We start from the raw sequence: 10,920 nt of genomic DNA on the forward strand, positions 1-10,920 counted from the left end.
AAAACCACACTGTACTTTAGTTAGCAAATATTGTAATTGATATGTTATTGATTAGCTTGTTAATCAGCGGCACCCTCATTAAAATTATATTCCAGACCAAGTTAAAACGCCCTGCGTAAAGGGACTGAATCGTGTGTTATAGTGTATATCTTTGATATTGTTTTTGTTATCATGACTCAAATAAGTGTGAAATATGTTATCAAGTGACAGCTGTCAGGTCTATGCTAAACCGCTGTTACCTAGATATAAGCAGTATAGACTATAACTCCTGTAATAACTGTACAGATCAGACTTAGCAAGAGTCTCAGTTTGCAGATTGCTACAGCAAAGTAGTATTAAGAGCTGGCTGCATGACAAGTATAGCATCCTTTCCATCAGCTGGGTTTTCCTAGAATAGGCCACATATTGGCATTTCATGCTGGCTGTAAAATCAGTTCTAATTTAGCACTATCTTACCTAGTTTACATTAACATTAAGTATCCCAAGGTTAGTGCTAATCAGGGTCTATAGTCCATAGCTCCTTGAAATGGTAACATGTCTCGTAAAACACAGCTTCCGTTGTACCCTAAACAGAGACTGATCGTTTAATGCGGTGAGTAATTGATTGTAGAGATCTGCCCGTGAGCACATGACGTACCTAATCAATACGTTCTTCTCTACCCCCCAGAGCCGTTTGAAACAGTAACACTGCCATCAGTTAACTTTCCTTCTTTCAAACAGACCCTGGGAGTGCTCCATCGAATACTGACCTTCAGCATATATGGGTCGAATGGACAGAAAATGGTAATTTCACACATTCCGTTAATAAGTGGACATTAGGAGGCAGAACTGAAAGTAGAAGCAGAAGTGACATCACTAGTATGCGAGTTTGCGGGGTCACCATAAAATAGAACGCATTTTTTTTTTTTTTAACAGCCCATATTAGTAAGTGTACTAATAAAACTATAAATACATTCAGCTAATTCATCAATAGCCCTTGAAGTATTGTGAAACAACCATGCTAATGAGTTTATATGGATGTAACATGAATCTGTAGATTCCAGATCGACTGTTCCATAAGGTATCCTAACAGTGCTTGGCGGCAAAGATGCAGTGTAAAAACACTTGTTAATGGACAGGAACGCAATGACCGGGAGTTAGCTCAGTTTTCACATTTCACTTTCTCCATTCATAGAAGCACCTGATACACAACTGATCTGAAAGAAAATTACGTTACGGATTCTGCCCCCTGGTGGTGAGAGATAAGAAGCACTATGAATGCAGACGTGCTTTTGCATAGTGGTTAAGACACTCTCTTGCGGTGTCCGGGCCGCCTGTTTGTCATCCTGCTCACAAACATTCTAGTTTGCATGAACAAGCCTTCTAAATGGCCTTCTAAGCCCGTATAACCCCTCCATTGCCTGTTGTCTGTGCAGGGCTGGGCTCCGACACGCACCACCTCTTGGAACGCACTCTATGTACTCATGACCCCCATAGAGGAGCTGCACACAGGAACTGGCCTCTTCAGCTGCTCATTATAAACTGCTTTATTTATTTGTGTTTGCTGTTATTGTGACCTATTTCTTTGTCTGTATACCAAATAATATACACGGTGGTACTTCATTGATCATCTGAGCGCCAATATGCATGCACGCAGTTTGAGTGTTACTGTTGGCCGATATGAATAGAGGATTTCAGCAATGTATTACATTTTTAGTTGTCCATTGGATAGTGTTGCTTTTATGTATTGTTTTCTATGATTCTGAAAAAGGCTTTCTGTAAACACTAATGTCTTAGTTTCTTGTTAAAACAATGGCACTTTTATGAAATGTAGTATTTGTTTATTACACCTAAATTAAATGTTCTTTAATTGTTACCATGTTTCATTTTTAGGTAGACTTCTCATTAATGGCAGGGCCCTGCAGAACATGACATGTAAATCTAATAAATGTATGTATTCAATGCTAGTACCCTTTTCATGCACTACTATGAGATGTTTTATTTTTAAAAACTGTTCACCATGTAAAACCACCTGCAACTCCAATACAGTATTATTCAATAAAATGATTTACACATGAAAATGCTTGTTACTTCTTTTTCAAACTACATTCTTTACAAATCTAGAATCTTTTTGTTTGACTTTACTGTAGCACCATTTTTCAAAAATGACAAAGTAAATATTTGCATTAATCAAATATTGATCCTATTTAAACAATTCATAAAGTACACATGGTGTATATTTCCTCTTCAGATCTGAACACTTGTGTAGCCTCTTTTAATAATGAAACATTATTTAAAGAAATCATCATAGAATGAATAGCTAATTGAAAGCAGAAATGTGATGTAATATTGAATACTGTAATATTCAATACCCGTAAAGAGAGACCCAGGTTACATACCAGGCAAGCAGCTAAGAAGGTAAATATTACAAATACAATGGTAGTATCCCTTTAGAGTGATGAATGCATGTCCAATGTGATAAATAAAGTACATTCAGACCATTTGACAGTACATAACAAAACGCTACATTAGAAACCCCAGCCACTTTCAGCACGCACATTACATAAATCAGACGATTCAGTTGTCAGGGATACTCAAACCCACTTTAGCATTCTAATCTAATTTGTCCTATAAAACTCAGAAATGTAATTTCAGAGTACATGTAGTTTAAAAACTGGTCAGCTGGGGGCGCTATATACTTATGATTTAGCTTGTATAAGTAATACAATTAGGATTTGAAATGTTTACATGAATTAAACAGATAAGGAAAAGCAACCTTACGGAAACACAATTTATAAACATAAGAGCATTACTTTAGCTGAGTAGTGTGTTAACCAACAGTCCTAAAAGCAGTGTTCTACCTCTAATTCTGAGAAATATGGCAACTTCTAAAAAAATACCTCAATACAAGGTTAAAATGACCTTCACTGTAAATCCCGGGCGCTATGTTCATAATGTTAAACTTTATTTTACATATTCTAGCTATTAATTATTTACAGAAAGGGTAACCTGTTTGAAACAAGGTTCTATGTTTTCATACACTTCTAAATAAAACATGAGTTTCACACACTCAAAACCCTTTCAATCATATTTACCTTCATTCTGACCACATAATAAGGCTGACTCAATAATATACTGGTTGAACAGAAAAGGGAATGGGATTACAATACATGGTTGATTCAATATAACCAGAGATTCTATTCTGCGTTTTTTGTTGGAACACATTTATTGATGAACAGCAGCCTGGACATTGGTTAAGCACAGGAAGTCCTTGATTTATAGTAGCTAAAGGAATCTTTCGGGTTAATAACTCAGTATTATCAGATTTGAAATCGTGATTAAACCTTCATTTAAAAAACTGCATTCAAGAAGAAGATGAATGTTTCACAGCCACATCTATATACCACACATGCTGCTTGTTTCTGAAGGTGGTAAAAATACCCTTTTGATGACTTTCTATGTTGTTTTGTCCCTGTGCGAGACGGTGCATTTCAGAAGTGAAATACATATAACAATAACATCTCAGATTTAAATGCATAACAAACAACAGAGGCTCTATTTGTGCTTTATTTCATTTTAGTTCTCACAATTTAGTAGGAACCATTAAAATGTACAAAAGGTATAAAACTAAGAACTGCTTGTCCCTTCATACAACATTGACTGGAGTACATAAATAAGCGAAATAACTAGTCATTACCATTTGTACTGTAACAAGCATTCACATAAAGGGGTTTAAAATGTTCGCAGATGTACAGTAAAGTACACAAGAGCTTCCACTTTACCACAAAGAAGAAAACTAATGCAATCACATGACATCAAGATGCATCTTGTAATAAATACATCATTCAAACTCAACATTGTACAGTATAGCTACAAAAAAGGACAAGGGTGTAATACTACATTACAAGAGAAATCAAATGACTTGCATATCCTTGCTTGGGGTTGTTCAATGCACAAGTTCTGCGTTGGTTAAAAAGACACTTACATACAAGAGTGATGCCATGCTTATACACTAGACTGGAGAGTCATAAACCTACAATACACCAGGGTGAAACAGGAGCTAGAATGCTACATTTATTTTACTTTATGCTAGTCAGGTACATCCTGTATTCTCTTAAATGTATCTCAGCAACATGCAAGGTTATAGTAAATCTCTCTACCGAGGTTGACAACCTATTTTCTGCAACAACTAGCAACCTTTTCTAAAACATGCATTCTTTCCTCAGTGTATCTACAGCACAATAGGCGTCTACTGTAAGAAAACAAAACAATTTGAAATCACCTTCTGCTTTGTGGTTTACGCTTTACCTTTTACCTTTATTTTATCAAAATCATAACAGGAATGCCTTTCTGCCTTGTGTAAAAGCTGAAAGAAAAACAAACAGGCATTTTAAAATCCCAGCATGGAATTCAAAATGACATTAGAAAGAAAGAATGGGTTCTGGTCATTGCCAATCGTTTGCTGAACCAGAAACAACTGGTTAGTTGAGGATTCCCAATTATCAGTTCAGCATGTGAAGTGTTGAGGTGCCAGGGGAGGGCAGCAATCAGTGTAGACAGCAGAACATTATAAATGTGGAACACAAAACCAAGGAGGAAGGCTGTTAACAATGGGACTACAATAGACAACTTTGTTTTTTCATTAGTTTTTTACGTTAATTCAGACGACACAAATACAAGGTACTGTACCTACGTGGGAGTTAGGCACCAGAAAGCCACTTCTCATTTGTAGAACGCAGCTTGAAAATAGCTGCATTACCCACAAGGAAAATGGATTTGAAAACCTCAACTAGCAGTCCTATAAGGAAATTGAATTGCAAGCACAGGAGCACACACAAGACCACACGGTTAATTCCATTCTGCACCCAATGCAGCTGTGGTTGAATGCATCGACTTGGGCTTTTAAAAACAGGCTCTTTTATTGATCTGATTGAAGCACATTGTGAAGAGGCTGGACCTGTCACTCTGGATGGTTTTTACATTTACTGTAGTTCCACTCAACATTGTTACAGCACTTTCAGCAAACACAATGCCATGCACAGCAACTGGCACTACAACAGCCTCCCAGTTCTAATTAGAAGTGAAGTGGCCTGCAAACAGGGCAGGCCCTTGTGATTTAGTCATTGCTGTACTGTTTCTAGACTGAAAGATTTCTTTAAAAAACAATTATCACCATTTTCAGGGGAACTCTCAACGAAGGACTATGATTGTACAGCCAGGAGGTTTGAACTGTGGCCCCACAGGCTTTCATTTGTAGCTTCGCTGTACAAAATTCATTGGGTTCATACCAAGATGTTATTACCTTTGAATTATTCTCATAATTACACAGTAAGGCTGAAAATGTACTTTCCAAAACCACATAAGTACTCAAAAGTTAGTTCCCTTGTCAATAAACATTTACATTAAAAATTCTAGGTATTTACTAACAGCAGAATATTGGTATTGCAATAGTTTAAGATTGGATTAGATTATTGCTTCATAAATAATCAGGTGTCAAGTCAACTGCATGCTCTAATGAGATGTTGCGACTGTTTTGGCACCTGAGCTGCCTTTCATAATCTACCTGTGCCTAGCAACACCTGTACGAATACACTGAATTAATAGTCTAGGTGACACACTGGGTGATTTAGAAGTTGCTAAACCAACCTTAAATAATTGATTCCCAATCAGTGATGTAACATTCATTAGATCAATAATCAGAAATACCTCCCCTCCACCACTGCCAGATTTCTGTTGACAACAAAAGACTCAACCTGCTTGTAAAACAATGCTAACCAAGCTTTCCAATTATGCAAAATACATACCCTACATTTGTGTAGCCCAAGGGAAGCAAACCATGTGTCGTCGTGGTGAGGGCTTGTCTTTTGTTTTTGAGAGGAAGGCTTAAATCTTGAACATATGTTATCTAAAACTGTGCTTTCACAGTCAATTAAATTGGAGCACATGTGGATCCAATTTATTTGATGAGCAATGCATTTGATATATTAAAATGGCGCTAACTATATCAACATCAAGCTGAATGTTTCAAAGAAAACACACCTTCAGCTCATGGGTCAAGATCACTAGGTCAATAAAGAGGGAATGACTTGCATACAGAAGAGAAATAGAAAAAACAAACAACCTTTTAAGAGATAAAAAATAAATAAACACATCATGATCAAGGTGTTAGTACATCATTATTACAGATTTTATGTTCCTGCAAACATGTTTAGGATCATAATCATATATTTGTTGCTTATATCACAGACTTGAATTTCCATTTTAAGCTAATCAATTTCCAGATCGCTGTCTTCATCGCTGTGTGTGTAACACATGGCAGAGGCATTTCGGATACAGGATGGGATCACTGCATGTTTATCTGGCAGAAGGCCGTACTCTTGCAATAGCGCCTCCAGATCTACTGCAAAGAAGTCTTCTCCAAGCTGATCTGTGAGTCGCACAAAATTGCCAATCAGATCTCCTTCCTTGTAGACCAGCAGAGCAGGCAAGGCATTCCCAGTGAATCTGGCACTGGCACCAATCACACAACTTTTGACCCGACAAAATTTAACAAGAGGGTACTCAGAGGCTAGACATATCATGCATCCCGCCATCGACTCACAGGCAGGGATATCGTCTTCATAGATATGAATCATCACAAGCGTGCCTTTTGCCTCTTTGTCTACTGTGTCCAAGAACTCTTCTGCGCTCTCCAGTTCAAATACCTGCTCGAATCTCTTCCCGCTGTACAACTGCCTTCTCATTTCGTCGATTCTCTGTTTTCTGTATTGCTGCAGAAAGTCCTCATTGTCGTTTTCTGCCTGAAGCTGGTTGTATTCTTGCAGGGTCACCTGAAATTCAAACACATAAAAACACTAAGGGTTGTATTCAATGACTTACTTCAGTTCAAAGGGTACAGTGTAAATGTAGGAGATTATAAATTAACTTCCCTATTTTATTTTATTATTTAGTTAAAAGCATTAAACTTAGCATTGGGGTAAAATGCTATGTGTACATGGTCTCAAGTTGATAAGCTTAGTTTATTACTGAGAATGGACAAATGTTTCTGAAAGTGTAATGAATACCCAGATAACTGGGAAAAAAAAAACATTAAGACCACATGTTAATTGCTCAATTATGTTTGGTGACATTGCTACATAACATGATCAGTTCTAATCAAAAAACAATGTAGATACAGATTACATTATCTAGTGAAGACACTAAAATCAGGTTTATTTTTGCAATTACAGTAATGCAGCATGCAATTTATTTTGAAGCCTTAGTATTCCCTCCTTTTAGTGGAGTCACCCCGAATCCTAAGTCCTGCCACCGTGATGAATAAATGTGTGTCCCGGCCGCTCACCTTCCCGTTGATTTTCTCTTGCAGCTCCTTCTCCTTGTCCTTCTCACGCTCGTCATCCAGGTGTGAGCGGCAGGTCAGGGACAGCTTCTTGATGAGCAGCTCCATCTCCGAGCGCTGCTCCTGCCGCTGCTCATTCTCCAGCTGTTTGTATTTACGCCAGTCATTGATGACACCTTTCGGTCCTGCAAAGCAAAACACCCGGACCCTTCATAACCGACACTGAGTCAGGACATTGCAATTTGAACAGTAAAGAGCATCAAAATCTGGGGATAAGTGGTGTAAGAGCATTTGAGATGCAGAACAAAAGAGGTTCATGCACTGGTCAATTACCCTGAATTGCATCAAGCACCTTTTTGTAGGTGTAGTCCTGGGATAACTATGGATAGGCGTTTGACCCAATCCAGGGTTACTCCCTAGGGTTGAAAAATATTCTAATAAAATCCAGCTGATCTTGTCTGGGTACAGATTAATCAAATTCACCATTCACCATCAGAAGTAGCTTCAGAAATCAGTTACACGGTCTACAATGTCTTGTTTTAGTACCAGTATTAATAGCGCTCCCATCCTGGCTGTAATCCATCTCAAGAACCTCAGGATTGTGGATGGTCTTCTTCCCTTCAGCCCCATCCTCCTCTCTGTCACTACCCTCATCCTCACTGCTGCTGTAGTAGTACTGGAGCTTCTCCCCCATCAGTTTGTCATCCAGGGTTGTCATCGTTACGGGGCTCTTAAATGAAACAGAGGAAAACGAAGCTCCCGAGGAGTGCTTTCTAATGTGTCCTTTGATGGCTGAAGACCCCAATAACCTCAACTCAGGTGATTTATTACAGTTCTTCATAAATGGACATATTTAATTGGGAATATACTCAATTTGTCTTAACAGAATTAAGCATTGCATGTGTTTAAGCTTGTAATAAATTATAAGATTATGAAAACCGACATCTACTGTAACTTTCCGCAGAGTGTTCTGGCATAAAGGTGTTCTATTTAAACCACTGAATCCGCTCCCAACAAAAAATTAAAAGCCCACCTTGACTTGCTTAAAGTGATTGTAGCTAACAAAATAATTTTAGCAAACATGTACTTTCATTTAAAAAAGGCTACCTGGTACAGCACTACATTAGATTAAAGGAATCTCAGTTTGCAAGCCTTGTTTTCAGATGTGCTCCACTTCTTCAGAGCCTCCTTTCCTGTCCTTAACCTTGTGCAGTACCAGATATCTTTTAAAAAGACGAAACATGTTTGATATAAAAATGTATATCTTTCAAATCTGCACACTTGAGATCCATATAGCAAATTTAATCTATTTAATTTTAGATTTATTACATTTTGTTAGCTACACTACAAGCACTTTAATTCATAAAGGAGTCCAGCTCTAAAACTCAAGACGTGTAGTACTACTTGCATTATAAATGTATTGAACAACTAACAATTGCCGCCATTTGCAACAAAAATGTGCCTATTACTCAAGAGCATAGCGAGGGTGGCACATTTTTAAAAAGAAACAAAAAAGGGGTCCCTTTGAAGGTACACTGGCATCTCCATTAACATTTGCCCATTCCCATTTTCTTGATAGTCTCATTATTAACCTAGTGAGCTACTTATCAGCAGTGTAGGTGTGCAGTACATTTATTAAAAGGTCAAGTCTCCTGTGAACTGGGATGCTACAGTACTGCTCAAAAGCACACTGCTGGCCCTTAGTAGATTAAATAACACTGATAAACCTTAATGAACTCCTTTCTATTGTGCTCAACCCCCATTCGTCCTCCCACAGACATGCATTAATTAATAGGAGATGAATCTCTAGATTTCAGGTCTGCCATAAAATGCAGTTTGTATAGTGATGGTTTGAGCACTGGTTAGTGATTTAGAATGAACAGTTCCCTTTTAACCCCCAATAAATATACCCAGCTAATAATAAGATAACTATTTAGTATTAAATAATGTGTTTACATAATGTAACGTTTACAGAGAAAACATTAATGTTATTTTAGCACAATGATTTACACAGACGCCTCGTTATTTCCCAACATGTGCGGTTCAGCGAGGGACTACTGTAAACACATTTTTTTTGTGTAAAAGTTACATTTCAACAGAGATTCGAGTTTTTTCATTTCCCCATCGGCCATCTCTTCAGCATGTGTCCCAGCTGAGCCTCTAAATAATTCGGTAGCCTTTGTCAGGGATTTGCATTACAAATTAATCTGTCACATGAGAGGACTGCTCATTTAATCTGTCATGTGACGGACAGCCGTTGAATAACCTGTGTAGGTTTGAACATGTAACACTGAATATTGGTCTTAACGGCATGGCTAATCCCATTACCTTTGGATTTCCACTAACTGGAACAATGTTAAGAAGGATTACGGCTAGGGTTGCCACCTGGCCCCATAATTCCAGAACATGGTTTTTAAGTTGCCCTTAAACTGAAAGCAATAAACACGTGAATTGAGCACCAAGCACTTGCTTAATTTACACTGCTTCTTAATTATCCGAATCATTGTGATAATACAAATCTTACAAAATAAAAAAAGCATCTTGAATAAACATGTGTGTAGGTTTATTCAAGATATTTATTTTTATTTTGTACAAAATGATATTTCAGTTCTCAATATTTAAAAGATGCTATTTATATCCTATTAATTAGTAATATATAGCCCTAATTTACATTGACTCTCCCAATTAAATAACAACACTGATCCAGTGTTCACGCTGTCTGGTGTCAGGAATAGTGAACAGCTGCTCAGTATTAATGATTTCAGTGGGAGAAGGTGATATACTATTAGAAACTATAAAGAAACTTTAAAATATATATATTTAAAACTATTAATAAAAATAATAAATATTGATGATGTACTTATTTATTTATTTCATTTGTTAAAAGCTATTATTGTATTGTCATGCTGCCTCAAGATAATTAATCACCAGAATCAATTTAGCAAAGGTTTAGGGCTCAATTCACATGTTGATTTCCTTCAGTTTAAAGGCAACTTCAAAATCCTGTTCTGTCTCACAGTGTTCCGGAATTATGGGGCCAGGTGGCAACCCTAATTACGGGAGATACACTGACATAAATAAATGCCCATGCGAATAGTGTCGTCACAATTGCTTCAAATTTAGAGTAAAGTAACTAAATGTACTTTGTTTACCTATATATGCATGAATGCCTGGAGAGTGCACGTCACACAGGAAATGACATTGAAAAGATTCCTAGTTTAAGGATTAGACAGGAGCCGAAGAATCGTCTCTTCTTAGCTCGAAATGAACACGTAGAGAATGAAGCATCAGAACTCAAAAGACACTATTTGCAAATAAAGATGCACCCGCGCCTATATATTTAACAAAGCTATGTACTGCTTATGTCAAACTGTGTAGACACAGGGACATCTTCAATGGTTTAGAAAATATATATATATATATATATATATATATATATATATATATATATATATATATATATATATATATATAATACCAAATACTAATTCTTACCACAAAGAGTACCAAATGTGTTTGAAAGGTAATAAATCGCTCCCCTCTGATTTCCCTCAGCAGCAGACAGTCGAAAAACACAACCAAACATCCGGTTCTAATAGACA

General features: G+C 37.1%; 1 protein-coding gene across 1 annotated transcript; it reads right to left on the reverse strand.

The window, feature by feature from the left end:
- Positions 1-3,532: 3,532 nt before the first annotated feature.
- Positions 3,533-10,920, reverse strand: LOC121307518 (phosducin-like protein). Its single transcript, XM_041239705.1, has 4 exons — positions 10,814-10,920; positions 7,865-8,048; positions 7,322-7,503; positions 3,533-6,809 (listed from the first exon to the last, which is right to left on the reverse strand). The coding sequence occupies exons 2-4, from the start codon at positions 8,034-8,036 to the stop codon at positions 6,246-6,248; spliced, it is 918 nt and encodes a 305-aa protein (XP_041095639.1). The 5' UTR covers positions 8,037-8,048; positions 10,814-10,920; the 3' UTR covers positions 3,533-6,245.

The sequence above is a fragment of the Polyodon spathula genome, chromosome 56 (assembly GCF_017654505.1).
Source record: "Polyodon spathula isolate WHYD16114869_AA chromosome 56, ASM1765450v1, whole genome shotgun sequence".
NCBI classification, from domain to species: Eukaryota; Metazoa; Chordata; class Actinopteri; order Acipenseriformes; family Polyodontidae; genus Polyodon; species Polyodon spathula.

Bases quoted from the DNA above. Each gene is read 5' to 3' on its own strand.
- LOC121307518 (XM_041239705.1), bottom strand. From the start codon at position 8,036: ATGACAACCCTGGATGACAAACTGATGGGGGAGAAGCTCCAGTACTAC. The intron at 7,504-7,864 runs GTACTAAAACAA...TTTGCTTTGCAG, and splicing joins TGGGAGCGCTATTAATACTG to GACCGAAAGGTGTCATCAAT. The intron at 6,810-7,321 runs GTGAGCGGCCGG...TTTGAATTTCAG, and splicing joins AAGAGAAAATCAACGGGAAG to GTGACCCTGCAAGAATACAA.